The 27,851-nt window shown below is 35.8% G+C and overlaps 3 protein-coding genes across 10 annotated transcripts in view; 1 reads left to right on the forward strand and 2 right to left on the reverse strand.

Annotated features, from left to right (window-relative positions):
- LOC113049241 (integrin beta-4-like) overlaps window positions 1–3,572 on the forward strand; it is a 32,124-nt gene extending 28,552 nt beyond the window's left edge. Inside the window, exons 40-41 of the mRNA XM_026211412.1 lie at window positions 1–162; window positions 2,762–3,572. Of these exons, the coding sequence (XP_026067197.1) occupies window positions 1–162; window positions 2,762–2,874 (275 nt within the window). The 3' untranslated portion in view covers window positions 2,875–3,572. The remainder of the gene's footprint in view (window positions 163–2,761) is intronic.
- A 147-nt stretch (window positions 3,573–3,719) lies between these two features.
- LOC113049238 (butyrophilin subfamily 2 member A2-like) lies at window positions 3,720–15,819 on the reverse strand. 6 transcript variants are annotated; one of them, XM_026211409.1, is made up of 12 exons: window positions 15,650–15,819; window positions 15,235–15,290; window positions 13,138–13,353; window positions 12,949–13,052; window positions 11,447–11,545; window positions 10,824–10,925; window positions 9,539–9,703; window positions 7,125–7,262; window positions 6,951–7,002; window positions 6,651–6,677; window positions 6,486–6,512; window positions 3,720–5,343 (listed from the first exon to the last, which is right to left on the reverse strand). In XM_026211409.1, the coding sequence occupies exons 4-12, from the start codon at window positions 13,018–13,020 to the stop codon at window positions 4,784–4,786; spliced, it is 1,242 nt and encodes a 413-aa protein (XP_026067194.1). In that variant the 5' UTR covers window positions 13,021–13,052; window positions 13,138–13,353; window positions 15,235–15,290; window positions 15,650–15,819; the 3' UTR covers window positions 3,720–4,783. The 6 variants fall into 6 exon arrangements, with proteins under 6 accessions (XP_026067194.1, XP_026067193.1, XP_026067191.1 ...); XM_026211408.1 differs by having other exon boundaries at window positions 15,235–15,293; XM_026211406.1 differs by lacking the exon at window positions 15,235–15,290.
- Window positions 15,820–17,437: 1,618 nt separating this feature from the next.
- Window positions 17,438–27,387, reverse strand: LOC113049242 (occludin-like). 3 transcript variants are annotated; one of them, XM_026211415.1, is made up of 8 exons: window positions 27,070–27,387; window positions 24,373–25,164; window positions 23,317–23,478; window positions 20,284–20,435; window positions 19,167–19,382; window positions 18,007–18,178; window positions 17,890–17,931; window positions 17,674–17,772 (listed from the first exon to the last, which is right to left on the reverse strand). In XM_026211415.1, the coding sequence occupies exons 2-8, from the start codon at window positions 25,141–25,143 to the stop codon at window positions 17,674–17,676; spliced, it is 1,614 nt and encodes a 537-aa protein (XP_026067200.1). In that variant the 5' UTR covers window positions 25,144–25,164; window positions 27,070–27,387. The 3 variants fall into 3 exon arrangements, with proteins under 3 accessions (XP_026067199.1, XP_026067200.1, XP_026067198.1); XM_026211413.1 differs by having other exon boundaries at window positions 24,373–25,167; window positions 27,070–27,386; XM_026211414.1 differs by lacking the exon at window positions 27,070–27,387 and having other exon boundaries at window positions 17,438–17,772; window positions 24,373–25,143.
- Between the last annotated feature and the right edge of the window lie 464 nt (window positions 27,388–27,851).

Raw genomic sequence — 27,851 nt, forward strand, 5'->3', positions numbered from 1 at the left:
GCTCCATGTCACAGTACAACAGTAATTCAGTCACAAAGAGAGAGGTGTTCAGCCTACCAACACAGAGAGAGGTGTTCAGCCTACCAACAGAGAGAGAGGTGTTCAGCCTACCAACAGAGATTACTTCACACAACATGTTCTCAGAACCTTTTGTGCCTTCAGGTACCAACACGCACTGTATCTTCCAGGGCTGTGCAAAATTCACATGATGTTTAAACCCACAAAAATAGTCAAATAATAAATTTTGTCTAAATATGCTTATTTTGTAATGAAAAAAAAAAACGATTCTCAAATTTAAAAAAAATCTAAATTTAGACAAATTACAGTAATTTGTGAACAAATGAACAGTCATTAAAAGAAAAAAAAATGAAATTAAAAGTTTTTATATTTTTTTATTAAGATTTTCTTCATGTAAATACATGTTAATATGAAAATAAAAATTTTACTACAATTTTTATTAAATGCAATTAAAAATGAGTTATTTAGTTATTTTATAACATTTAATATAAACTTACAAAGCATAATTCATTTTAGGTCATTATGCTTATGTTGTGATATGTAAAATACATGCATTTTTATAAAACAATAAATAAATAATTAAATAAATAAAATCTATAATTAAGTTCAATATCAAAAGCATAGCCATCAAAAGGTTTTAATTTTGCAATAATGTGATTTTCCACAAAATGTTCACCACATTTTTTTTCAGAAAACAAAAATTTAAAATCTTCAAATGATCACTTAAACTTAATGATTATTAATATTTGAGTATTTTATAGTAAAATAGACCACAGTAGAATTTTTTACTAATACAGTATTGTTCAAAATAATAGCAGTACAATGTGACTAACCAGAATAATCAAGGTTTTTCGTATATTTTTTTATTGCTACGTGGCAAACAAGTTACCAGTAGGTTCAGTAGATTCTCAGAAAACAAATGAGACCCAGCATTCATGATATGCACGCTCTTAAGGCTGTGCAATTGGGCAATTAGTTGAATTAGTTGAAAGGGGTGTGTTCAAAAAAATAGCAGTGTGGCATTCAATCACTGAGGTCATCAATTTTGTGAAGAAACAGGTGTGAATCAGGTGGCCCCTATTTAAGGATGAAGCCAACACTTGTTGAACATGCATTTGAAAGCTGAGGAAAATGGGTCGTTCAAGACATTGTTCAGAAGAACAGCGTACTTTGATTAAAAAGTTGATTAGAGAGGGGAAAACCTATAAAGAGGTGCAAAAAATGATAGGCTGTTCAGCTAAAATGATCTCCAATGCCTTAAAATGGAGAGCAAAACCAGAGAGACGTGGAAGAAAACGGAAGACAACCATCAAAATGGATAGAAGAATAACCAGAATGGCAAAGGCTCAGCCAATGATCACCTCCAGGATGATCAAAGACAGTCTGGAGTTACCTGTAAGTACTGTGACAGTTAGAAGACGTCTGTGTGAAGCTAATCTATTTTCAAGAATCCCCCGCAAAGTCCCTCTGTTAAAAAAAAAGGCATGTGCAGAAGAGGTTAAAATTTGCCAAAGAACACATCAACTGGCCTAAAGAGAAATGGAGGAACATTTTGTGGACTGATGAGAGTAAAATTGTTCTTTTTGGGTCCAAGGGCCACAGCCAGTTTGTGAGACGACCCCCAAACTCTGAATTCAAGCCACAGTACACAGTGAAGACAGTGAAGCATGGAGGTGCAAGCATCATGATATGGGCATGTTTCTCCTACTATGGTGTTGGGCCTATTTATCGCATACCAGGGATCATCGATCAGTTTGCATATGTTAAAATACTTGAAGAGGTCATGTTGCCCTATGCTGAAGAGGACATGCGCTTGAAATGGTTGTTTCAACAAGACAATGACCCAAAACACACTAGTAAACGGGCAAAGTCTTGGTTCCAAACCAACAAAATTAATGTTATGGAGTGGCCAGCCCAATCTCCAGACCTTAATCCAATTGAGAACTTGTGGGGTGATATCAAAAATGCTGTTTCTGAAGCAAAACCAAGAAATGTGAATGAATTGTGGAATGTTGTTAAAGAATCATGGAGTGGAATAACAGCTGAGAGGTGCCACAAGTTGGTTGACTCCATGCCACACAGATGTCAAGCAGTTTTAAAAAACTGTGGTCATACAACTAAATATTAGTTTAGTGATTCACAGGATTGCTAAATCCCAGAAAAAAAAAATGTTTGTACAAAATAGTTTTGAGTTTGTACAGTCAAAGGTAGACACTGCTATTTTTTTTAACACACCCCTTTCAACTAATTGCCCAATTGCACAGCCTTAAGAGCGTGCATATCATGAATGCTGGGTCTTGTTTGTTTTCTGACAATCTACTGAACCTACTGGTAACTTGTTTGCCACGTAGCAATAAAAAATATACTAAAAACCTTGATTATTCTGGTTAGTCACATTGTACTGCTATTATTTTGAACAATACTGTATAAGTATAAAATATTAAAAAAATTACAAATAAGTTGTATTTAATATAATATTTAATTAATATAATATTTAATAGAATTTATTATGTTAAATAAATATTTATATTGATGTTATATCAATTATCTAACTTTTCTGGAAAAAAATACCATGTTGTGTGTGTCAAAGTTATAAAAAACTATATAAAAAACACTTGAAAGCAGTTGATACTAATATTCATTCCAATTTATTTCTTTTTAAATGATATAAATTCCAGATAAAATACTATGTTATGTAAATATATTTATAACTTTCAAACTGCGTCTGATGTGTTTTTTCTAGAAGGTATGATGATGATGTCGGGCGGCACTATCACGCAGCAGATGGAGATGGTGCAGAGAGGAGTGATGTCCAGCAGCACCGTCACTAAGAAGGTGGAGAGACAGTACTATTGAGCCTAATCGAACTACCTTTTGCCTTCAGCTGAAATTACATGGCAGAGCAGCAGTATAAACACATGCTCAAATCAAACTAGAAAAAGTTCACAGACCAATGTGTACAATATATAGTATGATGTTTATGTGAGCATGAGAACAGCAGAGTTCTTGGATTCCTCGGATTGTTGGACCAAAGTCTTGATATCTTGTTTAATGTAAAGACTTAAACCTTTTAGTGTTATCTTATTGCTTCCAAACAGGTGTTGGTTTAAACTTTTGGCATTAAATCATGTTTTATGTAGTGTTCGCGAGGAATGTTACTGATGTTTGTGGGATGGGATACGGCTCTGTTGCTCATTTGAGATTAACTGCATTCATTTTGACGAGGTTTGAAGTTAGCAGGTATCATATCATGATATTTATATCATTGACATTGCTTTCAAGTTTCAAGATGTATCAAGTTTTTTGAGCATGTAGGTTTTCTTAAATGCATTTCACATCAAATATTGCTGTGTCTCTTGATTTAGAGTGTATACGTCAACTCATGAGTATTTTCCCTCCTACTTCAATTTTTTTATTTTTTATTTTTTTTACTTAAGGGTTGCATAAAATGTTGCAACATGAGTGCATACATATGGATTCGATTCTTAGGATTGTAAATATGTTACTGAGGTTTGTTTTTTTATTGCCTGGTTGCAAGATGTGCTGTTGTAACTTTAGGCCTGTGGCTGTATTTCAGATGACAAAGTCTGCCAGGTTTGTACACTTACTGGCAATATAGAAAAGATTACCAATCTCACACCTATGTAATTTCATTTTTACTGTCTTCAATCATTTTTATGGTACTTTTGTTTTGGGAACAATTTTTTTTTTTGAGTTTTATATAAAAATTGCATTTCACCATCATATTCGTAGTATGCAAAAGTCTCACTGAATATTAGTTTACCTTACCAATAAATCATCCGTACCACAGTTGACTCATCGTGTGTCAGCTTTGTTTATTAGAAACAGATTTAGGTGCAATCAGATTTTTTAGCACTGTGAAATGAGCTACTGAAATGCTTTACAATGATTGGAGGAGGATGTACTGACACTGCCCTCTACATGCTTTCTTATGTTACTGACAAACAAACGGAGTCCAACATGATTATATTCAACACGTGCTAAAACTGGGAAAGTGCATTCAGGTCAACCAAACAATATTTCACTTTTAGGCCTTGGTTTTGGATAATTTGTTTTTTTTATTTTATTTAAAAAATAATGGCAATGGACATTATATGGGTAACGAAAGAAGAACAAATCACAATTCAGAATGCAAATAATTTAGAAATATTACAATGACGTTGAGCTTTTGAGATTTTCCGTGGTTCAATTAAACTAAAGCACTTAGATATCTGCATTTATGCATGAAGATAAAGTCATGAACACACTCCCAGCGCTCATGCATAAGTATGAACAAACAAGCCCTTAGAATTGTTGAGCATCTTTTTTTGGTAGCTGCACATAGAAAAGCATAGCTGAAGTACGTGATTTTTTTTTTCAATGTTAAAATCAATTCTATCCCAGATTAATATGCATAGACTACACCATTTGGAGGTTGATTTCTTCAAAAAAAAAGTTAAAACACTGCATGCTAACTGGTCTCGCACAGAAACAATTTGGGTTTCTGTCAAGGGAATCAGGGTCATGCTACCGTCAAAGGTCGTCTACAAAAATACATCTTTCTGGGACTATCTGTTTGTCTGACCAACCGCAGACTGTTTAACAACAGTATTTTTTTCAATTCCTTTGTGTTGCTAGTGGTGCAGAAATCACTTTATGCACTTCTATTTTTGGTAAGCATTGATCAATTACTGTATGAATGTTTTATGGTGTTTGTAATTTCTTCATATCCATTTGTGTGAGGATTGTGCAATCATTACCTACATTAGCAGAACAGGCATTGCCCCTTACAGAGACATCGCTCCCTCAGGTCTGAAGGCCTGAGCACCATCTCGCGCACCATCTCCACTGTCCCAAACACTGGGTAAAGCTTCTCTGTGAACCTCTCGCTGTATGTGTAAATGTGTGCACGCTTCTGGGTGTCATAGAAGGATAGCTGCCCCTCCTCATAGTCCAGATAAACACCCACCCTCTGCGGGATGAGCGACTGGGGCAGGGGTGTGGGCGGTATGGTCAGGGCCTTGAGCTCGGAGCCCCGCTCCAGCCTGAGGGTGAGGTATCCACTCTGAGTGTTGAGCGGTCTGTAGCCTTTGCAGAGAGCTGATTCTTTTGCCACCCCAAGACGCCAATCACGGTCGCCCACTTCTACTTCCCAGTACCGGCGTCCTGACGAGAAGCCCTCAGAGCCGAGACAGCACCACCAGCCGTCAAAGCGCCTCAGACTGCAGGGAACCTCTCGCCGCTCCAGACCGCACTGCATGCGCTTGCAGTCCTCAGACAGAACCAGAGCAGGGTTGGCCGTCTCTGGGTCAAAAGTCACCTCCACTGTAAAAAAGGGTAGTACAGTTAGATTTAAGTCTTTAGGTGCATCATGGAAGATTTTCAAGAAAATGAATTATATATATATATATATATATATATATATATATATATATATATATATATATATATATATATATATATATATATATATATATATATTTATATATATAAACTTGTGTGCTTAAGATAGTTGTCTTGCAGCATGACCCACTTTCTCTTGAGACTCGTGTCCTGACATTTTCCTTTAGAATTTGCAGATATAATTCAGAATTCATTATTCCATCAATGATGGAAATCCTTCCTGGCCCAGACACAGCAAGACAGGTTCAAACCATGATATTACCACCACCATGATTCAAAGATGGGAAAAGGTTATTTTCCTTTCTCCAAACATAACGCTTTCATTTAAAACAAAAAATTCTATTTTGGTCTCATCCATGGTTCTCCTTATGGTGGACTCATGATATTACAAGTGAGAAAAAGGCCTTTAGTTATTTAAAAGTTACTCTGGGGTCCAATGCAACCTCGCAGACTATTACACGGCTTGCTTTTGGAGTGATCTTTGTTGGCTGACCACTCCTCCATTTTTTCTAAAGAGTACAAACTCTTTAGAGATGGTTTTGTAACCTTTTCTAGCCTGATGAGCTACTCTCTTTCTGAGGTCTTCAGAGATCTAATTTCTTTGTGCCATGATTCACTTGCACAAACATGATCAGACTTTGATAGATCCCTGTTCTCGAAATAAAACAGGGCAGGCACTGACACCCGATAGTCCTCTCACTGACTGAAAACACCTCTCAACAGATGGACTCGAATTTCAACTTCAAATTAACAGCTAATATGGAAAAAAACAAAACTAGATGTTCACATATTTTTGCCACTCACAGATACAGTATGCAATATTTCCGAAGGATCATGTACTGAAGACTAGAGTAATGACAAAAATTCAGCTTTGCATCACAGAAATAAATTACATTTGACAATATATTCAAATAAATATTACAAATATTTTAATAAAAATACTGTATTTTTGATCAAACATTTTAATGAGTGTATATACAGTGTGTGTTTGTAATTATATACACATATATATATATATATATATATATATACACACATACATACACACACACGGTGACACATACCTGTAGCATCACATATCCAGTTCCATACTGAAAAGAAAAGCAACATTTCTGTGTAACTATATAAATAATAGAAATAAACTATTGCATTAACAGCTTTGATGCCTACAGCTGCTGAATGTCCATGCATTTATTAATTATTTGATTAATGAACCTACAATCTCTCACCTATGTGTGGAATGTAGCCAGTGCAATCTAACGAAAATCAGAGAGAAAAAGAGAGATTATCAGAAAGCCCATCCGGGACACACAGATCATAAACAACTTCATGTCTAAACTAATAAAACTGCTATATGTGATCTTTGGAATATATACGTATAAAATCTATTCAAGAAAATACCAGACAATCTGCTAATTGTTTTCGAAATTCCACTTGAAGTCACTAGTGGAGCAGAAATCACTTATAGCATCTGTACTTAACTATACTTCAGAATCAATTCTGGGACATTAATGTCATTGCCTTCTCACCGATCTTCTGGGTCTTTTGTTTTTGTACCAGCCACAGTCTTGGAATGAGCTCCTACAAAAACAGGGTGTGCTTAATGTCAGTGGTGCTGGTTATTAAATAAACTAAACATTTACTTTTATTTTGAATTTATGGAAAGTCTTTGAATGTTGTGTGTGTTTCTAGAGGCATCACACCTTGTCCAGATGTTCCCCAAGCACGACCCCTATGAGCATCTCCAAGGCAGACTGCAGGTGTGACAGGTGACCCCGCTTCCACTGCAGCTCCACGTCATCCAACATCATCAGCACCGCCTCACCCGGCCAGATACCATGCTGAGAGAGAGACACCAGAAGAAAACATAGATTTTTATAACACACTTTGGAAACAACCACGTTCAAAGTTTGCAAAAACATTCATTTGTGTTTATGCATGTGACTAAGGCAGGTCAGTTGAGTTGCTTGTAATGAGAGAGAGAGAGAGAGAGAGAGAGAGATGATACTTCATTAAAAGTATTAACTTGTATTGAGTTACACACAAATTACTCCTAAGAAAATAAAAAGGACTCTGAGAAAGGTATGAATTATTGATTAGGCATGAGAAAGGTAATGCTATATTGAAAGGATGCATGTCCCTATAGACTTAAAATGTGTGTAATTTTATCGATGTTTAAATGCTTTCTCGTATCCAGGTTAATGTGTGACAGCTAATAGCTAGCCATTTGAAGGCTGACCTCCCTGAAGAGTGTTAACACAGCAGCTAAATCATCTGCCTCAACCATGATGCGAGTTTGGATTGTTTAATAATTTTGTATATGAAAGAGCAAATGCATTTATTCAGGTCTTGTTGCATAATGCATATACTCTTAAAATCAAAGGTTTCGCAGCGGTGTCATTGAAAGAACAATTTTTGGTTTCCCAAAGAACATTTTCTACAAGATACATTTTTTCTTAGTGTGAAGGACATTTTAATAATATATTCTGTGCAATGAAAAGGTTCTATGAATTTTACAGTTTCTTCATTGAACCATCAATGCAAATTAAAAAAAACAGTTGCTGGTAGTTATCGACTTTCATAGTATGAAAAAAAAGGTTACCCACATTCTTCAAAATATCTTCTTTTGTGTTCAACAGAAGAAAGAAACTCATACAGGCTAGAAACAACAGGAGGGTGAGTAAATGACGACAGATTTTTTTTTGGGGTGAACCATCCCATAAAGAACCTTTCAAGACCTGCAGAAACCCTGGTAGAATTTAGTGTACACCATGTAGTATGCAGTAAGCTACAAGTGTTTGGGAAAAACTGTCATTATTTGAAATAAAAAAAAAATAGAAATCAATGGTAAGTCTAATTTGTACAGCTTAGCAGGCTGTGCAGGACTCTCTCAGTTCAGTCCGTGAGGTTGTTTGTAATCAACCCGGTCTGACAAGAGGATCATAGCAAGGTTAATATCTTAATTCTTAATCAGAGAAGCAACCCGAGACTAAGATCCAAAGAGAGAGTATGATGCTTCATTACCAGCATGGACTGATATTTAACTTACAAACCAATTACTCCAGACAATGTAATGGATTTATGGATATAAACATATTTTCTCTATAGAAGCCTATATAATATCAGACAAAAGTTTGATTATTTTATTATACATACCTTTTGATCTGGCTTATGCTTAAATGACTGAAATTAGTTTTGTAGACTTTTATATTATTATATTTATATATGGCAATGTTTAAAATAGGTAACACTTGTTAACTATTAACTATGACATTTCTTTCAATACATTCTTAATTTGTTGCTTATTAATAGTTAGTAAGGTAGTTGTTAGGTTTAGGTGTTGGGTAAGATTAGGGACATAGAATAAGGTCAAGAAGAATAAGGCATTAATATGTTCTTATATATATATATATACACAAGACACACACACACAAACATACATGTATTTACAAATTCTAAATGGAAGTGATCATCGCCATCCCCTTGGAGCGGTGACTTTGGAGTGAACAGGGCACTTGTGTGCCATTATGTAGTCGTTTAGAATACACTTGGCAAAGAGAGTGACCATTTCCTCATCATCTTCAGCTGGGATGTTCCCGTGACAAAGCAGCATGGTGTGCGTCACCAGATGTCGCTGTTTTACTGACATAAATGTCTTTTTATTTTTGTTAGCAAAACGGTTGCAAATAAACATACATTTTATATCTGAAAAAGTTAGTAAAATATGATATATAATATATAAAAACAAATATATAAAACTTTTTACAATATAAAATGCATATTTTTTTATGCCGTGCACGTGCCCTGCTCACTCCAAAGTCACAGCTCCAAGGGGATAGGGATGTTGGTGATGTTCAAGAAACAGAAAATGTGTGCTGCATTAAATCACGCATTAATAAAATTAGTGCCATTAAAATTAATTTGCGTTAATGTGTTAATTTTGACAGCCCTAATATTATATATATATATAGAAATATATATTGTGACATGTAAACAATTTTTTACATCTTACATAATGAACATTTTCAATACGGTTTGAAAAACATCCTAAAGTGCACCTCATGAAGTCAGTTTTTGTAGTGAATATGCAGATTAGGACTTTCTGGATCTTCCTCACCGGGTGTCTGTTGCGCTGTGCTCGTGTCCAGTCCATAATGATCCTTTTGTACGGGCCCATGTCATATTCTCCTCCCTGCTCCAGCATGCTCAGTAAATGACTCTTCCAGTCCTGCTTTTCCGGATGCAGATCAGCATGAACTTGCATGGGCTTCTCAATATTTTCCTTCATATTGAAAAAAACACAAAACAAAACAGACAACTTGGAATATAGCATGCAAGTTATGTATTTTATGATATTTTTATGGTGCTTTTGAATATTGAAATCTCTAGTCATGGCTTTGGAATGAATATAAACTACATCTGGCCAGCTGAATGTCTGTATCATCTATATGACATAACCACACATAGAGACATTCTGATCCAAGTCCCTCAAAACTGTACAAATTTTGCAACATACAGTATTTTTGATTCAATATCAGTTACTGTGAAAATTTCCTCAATAACTTCAGCCCCTTGAGCTGACATTCATGACGCAGTAACCTTTTTAATAAACAGCCTGTGTCTGAAAAAATCAATTACTTTGATTTCTCAGATGCAATGTGCTGACAACAAGCTTTTTTTAAAGTACACTAAATCCGCGAGGTGGACACCATGGAGTGAACTACAGCTCAAGGACACAAAAGTACTGTGGACTATACTATACTAAACAAACCATGATTAAAGCTTGATCCTTTAAAAAAAAAAATGACAGAATTGCAAACCCTCAAGCTACCGGAGCTGTCAGTCTGTCAGCCTGATAGAAACAGACTAGCTGGTTACTATGGGGACTGGGGGCAGTTTGTGTCTAAAGCAGGATTTTTTTCTAAATATAAACACGCCTCTAACCAACCAACATCAGCCTGTAATTAAAGCCATTCAGATCCTGAGAAACAGAGTGTGTCTCCTGTAGGACGCAGCTAAATGAATACAGGAAGCGGACTATATTCACTGAGGAACAGGAGTGTGCATCGTTCAGAAATGAACTGAGAATGCTTTTTACATTTCCAAACTAAGAAGAAGAATTCAAATGAATTTCCTTGAATTTGAATGCTTTATCATGTTTGCATATAAATATGAATAATTTCATTTTTCAGTATGAATTACACATAAATTGTTACACATACACATATCATATGACATTTATATTTTATTATAATTTTCTTCCCAGAATAATCATCTTTTTCCAGAAAATTCTATTTTAGTCTTGATGAAGCAGCTTACAAGATAAACAGGACGAGTAAACGTGTTGAATTTGTTAAAGTACAGTTCAGTTGCCTGTGATTCATTTAAACTCAGCTTCTAACCTTCATCTCCAGGATGTTGGCGGTCTCCAAAATGAACTCTCGACAGGCATGTGGAGGCCATACATCCTCTCCGGTCCAGATGTGAGCCAGAATATAGGACCTCTGAAAGACATCAGCAGCATGAGCGCCTCCAACAGGGATAAAGAGAGTTTGCAAATGTGTGTAGAAATGTTCTGTATTTCCCAGACTATAAGTCACACTTTTTTCATAGTTTGGTTGGTCCTGAGACTTATAGTCATTATCAAAATTAATTTGACATGAACCAATCGAAATGAACTAACATAAAACATTACCATCTACAGCCGCGAGAGGGCGCTCTATGCTGCCAGAGATGCTGCTCAGTGCTCCTGTAGTCTACACTGAAGACATAGAGCGCCCTCTCGTGGCTGGAGACGGTAATGTTTTCTCTTGGTTCTTGGTTCTAAATAAATGCGACTTATAGTCCAGTGCGACTTATATATGTTTTTTTCCTCATCATGACGTATTTTTGGACTGATGCGACTTATACTCAGGTGCGACTTACTGTATAGTCCGAAAAATACGGTAGTTGATGGTAGTGGATTTCTTTCTTTCTAGACAGCTAGGCCAGGTACAGGTACAATACAACAATATATTTGTCTTACCTGACAGATCCTGTTGAGTTCTCGCGCGAGCTCCATTATAAACAGCTGACTCTCTGTTAATGGCTCTTTCTTTACATGTTTCACTCTCTTCCGTGTCTCCTGCACAGACAGTGGGAAATCAATGGAGTAACTGAAGCTCCACCAAGGAATATATAATGGCTTCATTTCTAAATGCTATATTCAATTTTTTTTTTTCTTAAAGTCATCACCACATCTCAAATGTTGCATTGTTACATTATGGACTGTATTATAACTGCTGACTAATTTTATATCCTAAATACACCATTAAAGAATATTTTCATATTAAACAAATATTTAAACAACATTTGTACACTTTTTACACAAGTTTTAACAGTTACAGCTTGACTGGAACGGATTATATTCAAAATTAAATTATAAAAGGATAAAAATGTTGAAATACACAAAATATATTTTTCTTAATTTTCCCTTTTTCCGCACACTCCACAGCTTACATTTCATTTTAGTAGCAGGAAAAACTGTTGTGATGAAAATGATGTCACAACTAAACTAGTTTTCACAGAAGTCAATTCATTGAACAAAAAAGCCTGTAATTGTGCCTCACAATTTAAGTAGTTTATTCTAAATACAAATGATTACTGTATCGTATTAAATAATTAAATCATATTTTCACAATTATATGTTTTGACAATTTTGGCTTGACTGTAAATAATTATATGAGACCCTGGACCACAAAACCAGTCATAAGGATACATTCACATTTTTATTTTACTGAATAAATAAGCTTTCCATTGATTTATGGTTTGTTATGATAGGACAATATTTGGTCAAGATACAACTATTTGAAAATCTGGAATCTGAGGGTGCAAAAAAATCTAAATACTGAGAAAATATCTAAGAATATCTAAAGTTGCCCAAATTAAGTTCTTAGCAATGCATATTACTGATTGCTATATTTACGGTAAGAAATTTACAAAATATCTTCATTGAACATGATCTTCACTTAAAAGCCCAATGATTTTTGGCATAAAAGAAAAATGGATCATTTTGACATACACAATGTATTTTTGGCTATTGCTAAAAAATATACCCCAGTCACAAGACTGGTTGTGTGGTCCAGGGTCACATATTTGGTATAAAATAGACATAAAATATACATTCTGCACACAAGTGATATTTATCTTAATTTCCTTATTTTCCTCATATGCCACATGTCTCATTCATATTGTCTCACTGATAAACAATTACACTACCTTATCAGTGGGAAATATTGTTGGTTTTGGTTTAAATGATGAAGTTAGTTTTGAACAAAATCAACTCATCAGACATAAAAGTGTCAGTAGTTGAAGTTCATAGTTCATAGCTAGCGTTTTATGTAGCCTATGCCAAATAAACACAATTACTTAATATATAACAAAATTGGCGGTTACCGAAAAAAACACCGTAATATAATGAGTTTCCCTGAATTACTGGAAAAACTAATCCTGTGATGCAACAAACGAATGAATGAATGAATGACTGACCCACTGTACCTTCAGACGAAACTTCAGCTTCTTGGCTGGCTCAGTGAGGAACTGAAGGCAATCTTTCATCATTCTGGACAGGCTGATGTGACCCTATTAGAAAACTGCAAAAAAAATACAAAAATAGAGAAGGTTTAAGACAGTGTAACAGCTGTGAAAGATGGGAAGGGTTTTAGTAAAAAGCCTTACTCTCAAAATCTCAGCAAACTCAACCTGCAACATTGCATTATTTTTTGTTCGCTCTGCGGCTCTGCTCCGGTCGGCTCGTTACAACAGTGGGTTCAGGTCCAGAGAGACCCCAGGAAGCAGTGAGAGCACTTTTAATGGACGCTCAGGGACAGAATGGGATGTAATTGTGCCAAATCAGCATGTCTTCTCAACATTTCTCCAGCACACCCACACAACCTGCCAGAACACCTCGACACTCAATTCCTCATTCCAGTCCCAAATCTTCACACACCAATGAGAAAATATTTACAGTAAAAGCAGCTTACAATACACTTACAGCCCAAATGTCTAGGCCACCAGTGAAAACTTCCATTTCGCATTATTTTTAAATGAATTAAACTTTATTAATTACATGACATCATGACAATCTGAGATTTAATAATTACATTTTAAAGAAAATAAACACAAAATGCTCGTTTTTTCCACACTGCCACAATGACAGGCCATAATAAAAAAAAAATTCACATGTATGAATGATTCTGAGGACATTATTTTATGACTAATCCAGACCTCTAGGTTAAATTTGTGGCCAGTGAGAAGAAAAAATAAGATCTTAGGACCCTGATGAACAGAAAATTACAGATTTTTTTAAAGTTAGTTTTTATTTATTACATTAAATGGATTAGAACCAAAACGTTTGACTTTTGACAGCTGTTGTTATTTTGATATGTACATTAAAACTAACACATATATAATAAGCTAAATCTTCATTCTTATTTTGTGAAGAAGAGAAAAAAAACTACATGATAACATGGAAGTTGTTATTGATATTTATGAAACCGCCATTATCAAATTAGGTCATTTTAAGCATTTTTTCTCATTTTTATTTTCATCTATTTGAGATGCAGAGCTTTGTAATAAATGTGTCTTCTTCATTTTATGTAAATATTTCTTTGTTTTAATATGTTTACAGATTAACTGGAGTTTATTTCCTGTTTTTAGACAATAAGACAGATGAAAACAATGGGTCTCCTATAAATATATTTGTACATTATGCACTGATAAAAATGGATTGACACCAGGTCACAAAACCCTAGGAAATCACGCATACAATACTATGAAATATGTAAATTCTTTAATTTTATGTTAATTTGGTGCGCAAACACTTGCTTTCTGTTTGTTACAGCAGTGCAATGTCACCAAAGACACTACTTCAGCTTACTTGCATTTTTGTATGATTAACTACTTGTTGACATGACAGGACTCCGATAAGCTTTTATTAATGATCTGCTATACTCTGAACTAAATGTTCTTCTGGTGTGCAATGTTTTATTTAGGCTCCAATTAGCTCACTCTCATCCATTTATGATCAAATAAAACTGCTGACTTACACAGATGAATGAACATCATGACTAATGAAGGACACAAAAGTTTGTTCATATACTGTACATGGTGCACTGAGAAAAATGCACTGCCATATAGATCACAAACCACATACACTGACTACATTACTGATCAGCAATACCTTAAAGTAAGTGCACACGGTTTTGGTGGCTGGAAAAAAAAAAACTGGTGGTGTGTTTAAACTTATTATTCTGAAAACCCAAACTGTCAGACTAGAGTTACATCCACCAAACTTGGATCAAACCTTTGGCCTGAATTGACCTACAGTAATAAGCTTTGTTTTTTTATATAACATAATGGAAAATAGAATAGGATTCAATAACATATCATTTGACCGTTTAAATACAAATATTTAAATAAACAATACATTTATTTTTGCTTTGTACCCTACAAGACATCAGCAGCACCCTAGAAACAATTCAGAGCACTCACTAAACTGGATTGCAACATCCTATCAACCACTAGGACACACAAGCAGCCACTCCATCTATCTGTAAAGTTTTAGAACTATTAATCAATCAAATTAATCACTTGACTTGTTTTCAGCCTGGTGGAGTGTTGGCATCGTCACACCACGTGTCAGGTCGGGAACAGGGACAGATTAAAGAGCCCCTGACAGATACACACACACACACACACACCACGTGAACGAGCACAAGGTGCAGATCTCTCGAAAGCACACTGATCCTTTAAGCGAATTAAACCAGTACAGACCTGTGTGTATTTCTGAGCAAGAGTGAGTAGGTGGTGTTGGATGTAGATGTAAAAAGCTGCTGAAGACAGAATCATTCGTTGTCATCAAAATAAGAATATCACGTATTTGCATTTTATGAATACAGCTAATAACAAAAATAATGTGTTAATATGACCATTTAATCTTCCTCGTCAGAGCATTTAGAAAACCTAAATAAAATAGCCTACTTATTTCCGTTAGGTTTATGGTTGCAGAATGTGCGTTATTCCAGATGACAAAAAAGCAGAAGATATATGAAGACGTCATAAATACACTCCAAACTCGGAGAAGCGCAATGCAGTCAAAATATAACGCAGGTGCAAAAGTCATTACATGTAGCAGGTGCACCGCTGTCAATGACAGAATATAAAGTTTACTAAGATGTAAGTCACATACCTTTCTGTTTAACCTTTCGAAATATCCTCAGAAAGTTTTTCTACATCACAACCTCAGTTGATGCTTGTGAATGTCGTTGCTGGTTCAGCGAATGCAGTCAGGGCAGGAGTGTGGTGATGAATCTCGTGGTGACCAATCGGCGTTCACACGTCTTGGTAATTTAGTTATTAGCCTTTTTGTCACGGAGTGATTACCGATCGTGTATTTCCGTGACGTTCCGAACGAGACCGAAAGATTCATCGTATGTTTCCGTAACATTACCGAAATTGGACGACTTCTTCTTCTTGTCTTGTTATATAAAAGACATCCACCAGAGGGAGCTAATGTATAATTTTTTTTTACTCAGTTCACTATTATTCGTAAACCGAAAAATGTATTTGATTTATTATAGTATTATCTCATATAAGACATTAATATTTTATTTATTTAAATTCAAATGTAATTTACTTAAATGCAATTTACTTAAATTTAAATGACCCTCAACATTTATCTTAGCTCTGTATTAATAAAAGAAAAACAAACTTTACACTTTAAATATTCTACTACAGCCTTAGCAATACTTTTAAAAACAGATGTAAAACTTAAAATACAAAACTTTATTGAAAACAGAAAGGACAAAAAATGTGTACAGATGAAAATAATTGCTGTTATGCACATGAGAAAAACAAGAAACAAATGAATGCTCTGTACTGTACCACTTGACATGTTTTCAAACAAAATATTTTACAGGAGTAAATAAACTGAACAGAACTTACTTGCCGTCCATAACAACAGACATCTTGTATAGACATTTGATTAGTTAGAGATAAAAGCAGCAATTATTGTTTTAAATAGCGTGCAAATCACAATATTTCAAAACGAATCAAATGTAATGAGACAGTGAGACATCTAGAAGTAACTGAACAGAATCCTTGCATATTTGCATACATTTGCATATTTACATAGTGCACCATTGGCAAGGTTTTATTTCTTTCCAAACTCTATTGAATATGAAATTAAATACACTACAATTGAATATCAAACATCTTTGTGATTTAAAATTCCATTTCTTCTTTTTCACAGGCAGTCAGCTGTTAAAAAAAAGAGAATATTCTTTAATGATCTGCATATTTAAATGAGTGAGTGATGTGATATGTGGCCAAGAATGGTGCCATACTCTGAATTTGTTCACTACATTTAACTCATTCAAGTGTAGTGCACACAAACACACACACACACAGCAGTGAGTAGTGAACACACACACTGTAGCGTGAACAGACATTTTTACTGCGGCACCCGGGGAGCAGTTAGGGGTATGGTACCTTGCTCAAGGGTCTCACTTCAGTCGTGGTCATTCACTCCCCCCCACCTACAATCCCTGCCAGTACCGAGACTCGAACTCAGAGTCTCTAACCATTAGGACACAACTGCCCAACGAAATACCTCAGTTGTTTCTGAGAACAATTCTGGGACACCTCGAAACAAAATCGTTTATGATTTCTGACTTGAAAACAAGCAGTGCCCCACTGTTACACCTTTAAAGACATTAAAAACAAACAACTCATTTACAGTCATACACAAGGAAATGGATTGCATAGATGCCAATGCAGGTGCAAATTACTCAGTAGAAGAGGATCGTCCAAAGTACATTTCCTCCAGCAAACACATGCACCGCTGTAATCAGCTGACCTTGAAGTTAGCACTCACAGCCGCACCCAACAAAAAACAGAACAACAATATTTTTATGCTTTATGGGATTGTACAGGCCATATAAAGTCACTTACTCTAAAAAAAAAGCAGATGTTTCCAGTGAAAGAACAAGTTCCAGGTAATGGAAAGACTTTGGAAGGACCGGTTTTGGTTGGAATCTCTGGTTCTTGTTTCCAACCATCTTTAGGGCTCGGGTTAATCCTAAAAACTGGGTGAAGCCATGGTTACGGCAGTTTCGGGCCACTTTGGTCACACAGTCATTTGAAGGCTTTGTCAGTTAAATGCAGAAGTGTTTAACAAGGAGAGCAGGTGTGGTGGTTTAATGGAGCTCATTATTACTGACGGCGGTCGTAGATCTTGACCATTTTTTTTATATGGAAAACCTTGTGGCGCAGTTTGCGACATTGGTGCTTCTTGTTTTGATAATCTGCCATCTAAACAGAGAATAAGGAAAAGAAAGCCTTATATTAGCATCAAAAAAGCAGAGCATCTATTACTATGAACATGAGTCAGATGTTTAGTCATACTTCAGTTTTATCACCATGACTCACCCGTTTTTGGTCTTTGAGACGATTATATTCCTCTGCTACAGCCTGTAATGTGAGATAAAAAAGAAAGTCAACAACAGGGAGGTGAAGTAGGCATCTTAAAATGTTTCAGTCGCTCACCTGGTACTTGGGCGAGCCTTCTTCAAGTGTGTCCAGCTCTCTGCTGAGTTTGTTTATCTTATCGTTGATGTCATCCATTTCGGCACACAGTTTCTTATAGGTCCTGAGGTCCGAGTCAAACTCTTTCTTATACTCATGTCGCTGGGCATCAGATGTGATCTCTGGATATAGACTGATTGGAAATGAAACACAAAGCAGTTGTTGTGATGCTACTTTCTGCCAATATGGTCATGCAAATTAGAAAGTGTTGACAAACAAAAAGCTGCTCGGTTTGAAAATGGCCTGTGGTATTTAGAACTGTGCTGATTTGAAATACCACCATTCATATAATTTCAATAAAGTGAAAAAAGTGAAAATACTTCCATTCGTCAAAAAAAAAAAAAAATTCACTTATTCAACCGTTTGCATTAATTTTGCAAACATGAAAAGTTTTGCTAATTTCTCGAATGCGAAATACTACATTTCGCAAAGATATTTTCTAATGTGAAATACAATCGTTTGCTAAAATTTTAATAATGTGAGATAGTACCATTTTCCAAAACATGTGCTAAATTAAAATACAATACAAGCACGACACTTATGCGAAATAATGCCATTTACCAAAAAATTAACTTATGTGAAATACTTCCATATGCCAAATTTTTGCTGATGTAAAATGCCACTATTTGGAGTACTTCCTAATGTGAAATACGTACCAGCATTCACTGAAATTTCAGATGTGACCATGCCTTATTTCTTTATTAAGGTCAACTAAGTGGCCACTCAAACTTTCAACCCGGGTATTTTTCATTTGTGTCAAAAAACAGCAAATTAGTTAGATTTCTTTAGCCATAATGCAGTGAATACAAGTATTTTAACATTTCAAGTATAACTCACTTTACCAAAAGTTAATGAATACACTAAAAATATATAGTTCATTGTTAGTTCATTTTAGTTCATGCAGTAATGTTAATGATTTCCTTCTCATGGTCCAACAATGAGTTAAACAACATCTGTTTTTTAACTCATCACACCAAACAACACATGTAAACGTATACATACGCAAAGACATTTGTCCCATTAACCCAAATTATCTATTGTGTTTATTGTGTTAGCATGTGGACATGCCTAGCAGAGATGATTACTACTAACACTGAGCCTGAACCACAACAAATCCTCACCGCGTCCATAGATCTTCGAAATCATTGGCAGTCTCTCCTCCTGTTGTGTACTCGGTTTCATACTGGGACTCGTCCAGTTCGGGGTTCCTCCTGCGTCTCTTGCCCCTGGAGGTGGACGGTTTGAGGATGGTGTCCGTCTGGCCGGAGGGGCTGGAGCTCACTTCTCCAGACGGGGATGTGGAGAGATATGGGCGGCTAAAAGAGTGCTCAGGGTAACTGTGGGTGGAAAAATTGCTACTACTTATTTTTTCAAAAAGAGAAATGGTTTATATGGAAGTTTATTTCTGCAACTGAAGAAAAAAAACCGAATAGCAAGTTTTTATCTCACAGTTCAGACTTTTTTCTCATAATTGTGAGTTTATGTCTAACAATTAAATACAAAATTTTCTTAAATGAAAAAAAAATTGAAGCCAATCATCTTTTACATAGAGGCATTGCCTGTGTTTTTAAATGAAATGCAGTGTTGGTCAGCATAAGAGACCCCAAATTAGATCAGTAGTGTACAGTATTTAAAACTGGAATATAGTTTCAAATGACTTGTTAAAGCTGCGGTAGGAAACTTTTGACGCTCTAGCGGTTAATAAACAGAACTGCTTGCGTCTTGCAGAAGAACATCGTAGCCAGAACTACTTCTCTCTGTTTATGTCTATGAAGATCACAAAGGTACTGGGTTACTCCGCCGCGGTATCCCCGAAGCAATCCAAAATAGTCCGAATATAAACACTTATTATAGGTGTACCCTAGTGATTGGAAAATGGATTCATGGTGTACTCGCTTATTATATACATTTTACTACATTTTGAACACACACAAAGTTACGGACCGCAGCTCTGATTGGTTGTTTCTTAACGGGAGCGATGTATTTCTGCAAATGGCAATAAGACCACTGGGAGGAGCCAGAGGAGCTTGATTTTTTCACAGATTATCTGTCTCATATTCTACTGTCAGGACATAATGACAGGTTTAACAAATATGTAAAAAAGATATTTTTACAAAAGTTACCTACTGCAGCTTTAAGGCCTTAAGCAATAAAGTAAGCTCCAGCATTTCCTAAGCAGGGACATGCAATCTTTGCTTGAACGTTTCCAGCTATCCAATGGTTGGATCACTCACTCACCCGATAACTTTGTGGGACTCAGAGCTAAAGACACTGCCAGTCTTTAGGGGGATGGAGCCGACACTGGGGGCCGAAACCAGAACAGGAGCCATCTTCTCTGAAAACACCATGGATGCCTCCTGCACGCTCTGTCCATCCTGTACATGGTTGACCTGAAAAAACAACAAACTGTTTAGTACAAAGTCTGCAAACTTTGATTCATATCTGAACAGAGAGCATGACGAGCAAAACATCAGGAAGCAACATATTTTAGATAATGACAGGCGAAAAGGCATCACAAACAATAAAGCAAGCTAGTGAGAAGAACTAAAAGCAGATATTTTAACACGATTTTGAAAGGGTTAAGTCTCCTTTGTTTGATGAACAGTGGCATCTTTAATCAGGATAAAAAATGTAAAGGTTCTTTCATTATTGTATCATTTCAATAATTACCTCAGGTCTGCTTATGTTAGCAAAAATACTTTGCTTCAACATCATAGTTTTTCATGATCTGTGATCTTTGGACAAAAACTGTTCTTTATTGCTGCCAAGCCTTGAGGAAATGTTTGTATTGCATTGATTGATATACAATGCAGTTAAATCCAGTAATAATATATTAAATGTGAAATAAATGTGTAATCTTAATGGCTCTTTATCACTCAACAATCTGTTTTTCTGCAGGTGCTGTATTTAAACATACAGTACCTTTCAAAAGGTTGGAAAAAGAAAAGGTTAAAAAAGAAGCTCACTTGATGAAAAATGCTGTTGAAACCAATATTGTGAAATATTATTCTTATAATTATATATTAATATTATTATTCTGTTTTAATAGATTTCAAATTGAAATTTATTCCTGTTATGAAAAAGCTTAATTTTCAGTCTGCAATGTCACATGACCCTTCAGAAATCATTCTAATATGCTGTTTTGGTGCTCGAAACATTTCTTATTATTATCAGTGTTAAAAATCATTTAATACTTGTGTGGAAAGATATGCAATAGGATTCTTTGACAAATAGAACGTTTAAAATAGCATTCCTTTTGAAATAGAATTTGTTTTTGTCACATACATTTCTTTAGTGTAAATCTGAAAAATAAGATGTTAAAAATCTGTTTGGAAAAGTGATTTCACATAACAGATAAGTTTTACTTTGACTGTAAGGATGTTATGTATATTATTATAGTGCACAAACAATACACTACTAACAACATCATAAATCTGTCTTGATCGCAGACCTTTGAAATTGCATTGTGTACATTATACCAACACAGAAACCATTTTAGATCCATTGTTCAGACTTTATTTTCCTTCTGCTGCTGTACAGGAAAGACCGTAGGGAATGAGAAGCAAAAGTGGTCTTGCTCTTCCTGTCGAAGTTTGATTTCAGAAGATGTTCTCAGCATATACTTTAAGTCAGTGTTTTGTGACAAACACATAATGCCAATAGTTTATATTTCTAGCACAATATGTGACTTATAATCCTTTACTTCTAAAGCAAAAAAGTGAAAGAAGGAGTGGCTATAAAACCACATATACAAGTAAAAACCACAAGGAAAACAATTCTGAGCAGTACAATGATAAAACAATGAAGTCAGGTGTGTGCGTGTCAGTGGAATTATTTGTTTTTTTCTTAAGGGGTTTTTGTGAAGGTATGTGTGTGTGTTTTTATGTGTGTAAGGAGGGAGGACGCAGCAGGAAAGAGGGTGGAGGAGCATTTCCCTGCAGCTGGGGAGAAGGGGAAAAGCCACTGTGTACAAGAGCCCAAATCATCCAGGAATTCCAGCAATGCTTTCCCTGCATGAGCTACTGCCACCGCTGATCCGTGATCACGCTACATACTGTAAGCATGGAAAGAATGCTTGAGAACACAGAAAAGAGGGACATTTCAGACTCGTGGCCTTTTGCACCAGAAAATTGTGAAGGAGAGATAGAAAGGCAAGGAGAGAAAGGAACTTAAGGCATGGTTAGGGATTCTGTCAGAGCTCATTGATTTACTGAAAGCACCAGGGCAGAGAAAGGCAGACCAGTCTCATGATGGTAGTAATTATGTTTCCAATGGGCTTAATCCAAAATCAAACCGCACCCCAACAGAGCCTTCACTAGCAGCTATGGGTTCATTAACCACCTGTAGACCCAGATGAAAGATTTACTAGAGGTTGCTCATTTTAAGCTCAGGATTCTCAGTTTAAAGCTTATTTAATTATCGACTGTGTCTCAGACATTTCTTCTAAAATTCTTGGATTAAAAAGAGAAACAACTTTAACACATCAAGAGTATAGAGCTATAGAGTTATGAATGCTTTTGGAAAAAACTGATATTTGAGTCGACCTTTGATTGCAAACTTTGGAATCTTAGTAAATTTGAGCAGTGTTTCATCTCTCACATATACAATACATATTTGGCATGTACCCAAAACATATTTTAAGATCTAAATGTGTTTTCCTGTCCTTTTAAGTCAATTATTGAAAGAAATAACTCTTTAAATTTACATATAATAATCAGTAATATACCAAGACGTGGCCACACATCTGTCTCAGCCAATGAAAAATACTTTTAATAAATATGTTTATACCTAAACATTAAATTTATTCTTTGAACTGTAAAAAAAAAATAAAAAAAATAATGCTGATTCAAGTATGTTTTCGAACTGTCTTGGTATTACAAACGTTTAGTCGTTCATAGTCATCCATCCAAGGAGTTAAAAGCCTCTTGACTTGTTCACTTTGGTTAATGATCAATCACATCGAAACTAGGCTGGCTGTTAACAAACAGACCATATCAGCAACATATTCAACCTTTTGACTGAATTATCACAGGCCACTGAAACTATTAAAGATATAGGACTTTAAAACACACCTTCAAGTCTACCTAAACAAAGTCTAGATTGACTATTACAAACTATTTAGAAGAATCAAACTGCTTGTCCCATGGACGGCTGCTGGGATGCTAGATCATATAAAACTTGGACAATTAAATGTATGGGTATTTCCCCTGAAAAGTACTTGGATGCTGTTTGCTGTAGAGACAAAAAATTAGTGGTAATACAGAAACTCACCCAATCCTCCACATCTCTGCCCTCGGTTCCTCCCATTAGTGGTCGATCCCAGTAGATGTTTGGTTTCCCGTAGTGCCAGATTTTACTTCTGGTCCTATAGGAGAAGAAGGCCGCCACAGCCAGTGCCACCACAACCATGAACCCACAAACCATTGCAACTGCCTGGGAATGACAAAATTGTAATATTAAGTCAGTGCATAAATAAATTAAAACCACAATATACAAAGCACACAATACATGGTATTCATGTGTACACGTGTGTTATGTACAAATGCAACGAAATGTAAAAAGTGGAATGTATGTTAAATAAATAAATAGTAGTGTTGTGTAATGAGCATTACACGTTTATTACCAAGTTATTACCGGTTCATGAGATGGATTGCTTGAGGGAAGAAACTATACTCATGCCTGGCTGTTCTGGTACTCAGATTATTATGTATGCATACATAAATTATGCAGTCATACTCTAATGGTTAGAGAGTCAGACTTGCAACCCAAAGGTTGTGGGTTTGAGTCTCAGTCTCAGTTGAGTCTCAGATGGCTACACGTCACTTTAAATTATTTATCATACTTAACTAAACTGATTTATTGGTGCACTGATTAATGTGACTAAACACATGAAAGTGAAAGTGACGTGACATTCAGCCAAGTATGGTGAATGTCTCAGAATTTGTGCTCTGCATTTAACCCATCCGAAGTGCACACACAGAGCAGTGAACACACACACACACACTGTGAACACACACCCGGAGCACTGTGCAGCCATTTATGCTGCGACACCCGGGGAGCCTTGCTCAAGGGCACCTGAGTCGTGGTATTGAAGGTGGAGAGAGAACTGTACATGCACTACCCCCACCGACAATTCCTGCCGGCCCGGGACTCGAACTCACAACCTTTCAATTGGGAGTCCGACTCTCTAACCATTAGGCCATTTACACAATGGGAGGGTTGAAATTATGGTCTGTGGCAATCCTTCGATTATTAACTATAAAGAAAACAGAAATGAAATGGAGTGTCTAAAGACATTATGAAACATCCTGTAACTTTAAATGGTACCTCTTGAGGGTCCACGTAGCAGTAGTGGTACAAGTACTGGTTATAGATGGGAAAGCTGCCGCCCATTCCTGTCACACTGCTGCCATAGAGGTTCTGACACATCATGAGCATGGGGTTGTAGTATGAGCTTGTGGAGCTTTGGGCCATAGGGTTCACTCCTACAATGTACACAATGTTTATAATGCCCTGAATCACTGCCATTATACAACAGACAACAAGCACCGCCAGGTAGAACTTCCTGCTGCGGAACGTGTTGGTTTTGGAAAAGCTGGCTGCAAAGAACCCCAAAGCGATGATGAAGTTTATGGCGGCAACGGCAATCATGCTAGTCTTGGCCGAGTAAGGAGTCGGGTAAGAATTGTAGTAGCCTCCGTATCCAGATCCACTTCCGTATCCATATCCACTTCCGCTTCCGTATCCATACCCACTGCCATATCCATATCCACTTCCACTTCCATATCCAGGATAGCCGGAATATCCAGATCCATAACCTAATCCATACTGCATGTCCCAAACCAGAGTCGAGGCCACACAGGCGAAGATTCCCAGACAGAGGATTATAACGGTTGCTATCATAATCTTCACAATTCCCGGAGGGGAAAACCATTTGTAGAAATGCTGTGGTACCTCCTCACCCACATAGTACGATCCTGGAGCTGGAGGGTAGGGATCAAATTCACTCCGTGGGTCTTGGAAGCTCCCAGGTGGTCCAAAGCCATTGGAAGGCGGGGTGTACATGGGGGGACTTTCGTAGGATTGCTTCTCAAACATCTCTCAAAGACGTCCAGTGACCTGCTAAAAAAAAGCACATGAATGTATAAACATGAATATCATCACCCAGGTGCTACAGTCATATAGAAAATGTTATAGGTTCCTTATTTACTGTTTAAGACCAGCTAAAAAATTTTTTTAAAGACTTAAGCTTTAAATGTCTTAAGTCAGCACATTAGCAGTGACATCAATTAATACACGGGCCAAAATGATTTTACCTGAAGCCAAAAGCCTGAAATAACTGTGCTGTTGATCAGTGTGAGGTAACAACATAGTGGGGACATCAGCACCATGGATCAGAGTCTGTCCACACAAAGCCGCTGTTTACAGCCCCGACCGTGGGAATTAAACACAGTCTCAATGACTTCGACATGCACAGATTTACATTCTGGCCAAATGGCCATGTTGTTTGTTTAACTTCAGATGATATGCTCCAGGGGTGAGGTCCCAAACAGGGAAAAACAAGACAGAATAGGCATAAAAAGGTATTCAACAAAAATATGTTATAAAATATGTCAAACACATTTCAATGTTAGCTGTCCATTTATGTTACTGTGAATGCACATTTGTAATAAAATACAGAACAATCCATTGATGGAATTATTTATTTATTAATTAGGTTTCTTTCTGACACAGTCCTCAAAATTTGTAGTTTTTAAAAAAGTTTTAAAGTTATGCTATATCTTCTAATTATTTGTAAATGTCATATGAAAGTCCTTGTATTGAAGTTGTTTAACAAGTTTACTGTCTTCAATGAAATATAATAATTAAAATAATAAAAAATGTAATATATTATGAAATAAAAATAATTTAAGAATTTATGTCTTTATGCTTAAAATTGCAATTTCAATAAAATATAATATTTAAAATAATTAAAAATATTATATAAATATAAATATATATATATATATATATATATATATATATATATATATATATATATATATATATATATATATATTAATTTACATTTATAATGTCTTATGTCTGCAATTGTAATGTCTTCAATAAAATATAATATTCTAAATTCAATTAAAAAAAAAATCTCAATATCTACAGCAGCATGCAAAACCACAGCAACAGAAGAATACATGCTACACTTTCAGTGCCTGGCCCAGGCCTAGATAAAGCCATTTATCTGTTTACTGTGTGTTCACCTACTACCCGGCCTCCCCCAACTTCTCTCCTTTGTTCTAGCAAAAAGTCAAGGCTGCACTCTGTCTGTGCATAGTCACCATGGCAATAAAGGCCTGAGGTAAAAAAAAAAAGAAAAGAAAACGAGGCTTGGATAGAAAAACACAAGAGCTTCACTGTCTGGGCCGCTCCAGAGAGGGGTTGCCTACGTAGGCAGATACAATTATAGTGATCAGGTGTCCTCAAGAGAATCCTTTCTTATTTACCAACACAGCACCGTTTTGATTTCATTTATGATTAATTAATGTAGAAGTACCATGGTAAAATGTTGGCATCACATCATAACACAATGGTACTTTAATATGTAGCACGGTAGTACAAGGCATTTCAAAGAATGCTACCATACATGACCGAAAACATCATATCATTGCAACATGAAACTCTTAATACTGTGTAAGTTAAAATTAGCATAGTAAGAAACATTGTATTTCCATGGTATTTGTCCAAAAAGCATTGTACTGTTGTAATATTATACACAAAAGTAATATGGTATTTTTGAAGCAGATGATGAAGTATAAACTTCAGGGACACTAAACAAAGTGGGTTAGCTTGGAGCCAAGATCACAAAAGCTGTTATTATCTACTTTGCATATCTTAGTAAAACTGCTACATGTGTTAATTACACACTAAAATTGGTTTTAGTCATTAGTTTCTTTTCTTTCTTTTCTGTGAGACGACAATTGTTTTTTTATGAATAGGCTGAAAAGCATTAGTAGCAACAATATATATTACCTTTTTGAATCTGTCTTCCCCTGAAGATATGAAGATTTGTTTTATTAATATCAATATTATTTTCTCAGATTTTTCTTCTTCGTCTTCAAATAAAAATGTTCAGTTCGAGTTAAAAATAAATCAATCAATCAAATGAAGCAGGTGAGAGTAAAGGTGTTGGCAGTTTCTGTAAATCTGTGTAGTCCACCTGCTCCTACATGCAGTGAAACACTTCTGCACGAGTCTCTCTCTATCAGATGATTCTCCAGTGCTCTTGACCCCCCCTCAAAAAGATGTGGGCGGAAATTCGTGACGGCTGTGAAAGTAAACTTCCTTCAGAACAAGACGTTTACTCGATCTAATCTAGAAACGTGACTCGTCCGCATTCCGTAGTTCCACAGTCGATCCAGGTTTTATCCCATTGGACAAAAGCCGCAGAGGGCGGGGCATTTCTGTCATTCATTGTTTTAGCGTGTCTCCATCTTATTACAGTGGATAAAAGATTAACTTCCAACAGGTGTAATTTTATCACATGGTATATTAGGTTATAATGGTCATTTGAAAAGAAAAGAAAAAAAACAACAACAGCCATTCAATTTCTGAAGAAATATTCTGGGTTATTTATTTATTTCAATAGTTTTTTTGTTGTTTGCAATTCATCACACCCTACAATAAGTGACAACATCTGTGATGGGAAAATCTAAATAATAATAATAATAATAATAAATAAATAAAATTCGGCAAGTGAATCAGTTGTGTGCGTATTTAATTATTTCTAAACACCAGAACATATATATATATAT

The sequence above is a fragment of the Carassius auratus genome, chromosome 30, assembly GCF_003368295.1.
Source record: "Carassius auratus strain Wakin chromosome 30, ASM336829v1, whole genome shotgun sequence".
Lineage (NCBI taxonomy): Eukaryota > Metazoa > Chordata > Actinopteri > Cypriniformes > Cyprinidae > Carassius > Carassius auratus.

Excerpts from the sequence above, each read along its gene's own strand:
- LOC113049238 (XM_026211407.1), bottom strand. The coding sequence starts at position 13,020 with ATGATGAAAGATTGCCTTCAGTTCCTCACTGAGCCAGCCAAGAAGCTG. Across the intron at positions 11,546-12,948 it reads TTCGTCTGAAGGTACAGTGG|GAGACACGGAAGAGAGTGAA; the intron begins GTCAGTCATTCA and ends CTGTCTGTGCAG. Across the intron at positions 7,263-9,538 it reads CACAGCGCAACAGACACCCG|CATGGTATCTGGCCGGGTGA; the intron begins GTGAGGAAGATC and ends TCTCTCTCTCAG.
- LOC113049242 (XM_026211414.1), bottom strand. The coding sequence starts at position 25,143 with ATGTTTGAGAAGCAATCCTACGAAAGTCCCCCCATGTACACCCCGCCT. Across the intron at positions 23,479-24,372 it reads GCTACGTGGACCCTCAAGAG|GCAGTTGCAATGGTTTGTGG; the intron begins GTACCATTTAAA and ends TGTCATTCCCAG. Across the intron at positions 20,436-23,316 it reads GCAGAGATGTGGAGGATTGG|GTCAACCATGTACAGGATGG; the intron begins GTGAGTTTCTGT and ends TTGTTTTTTCAG.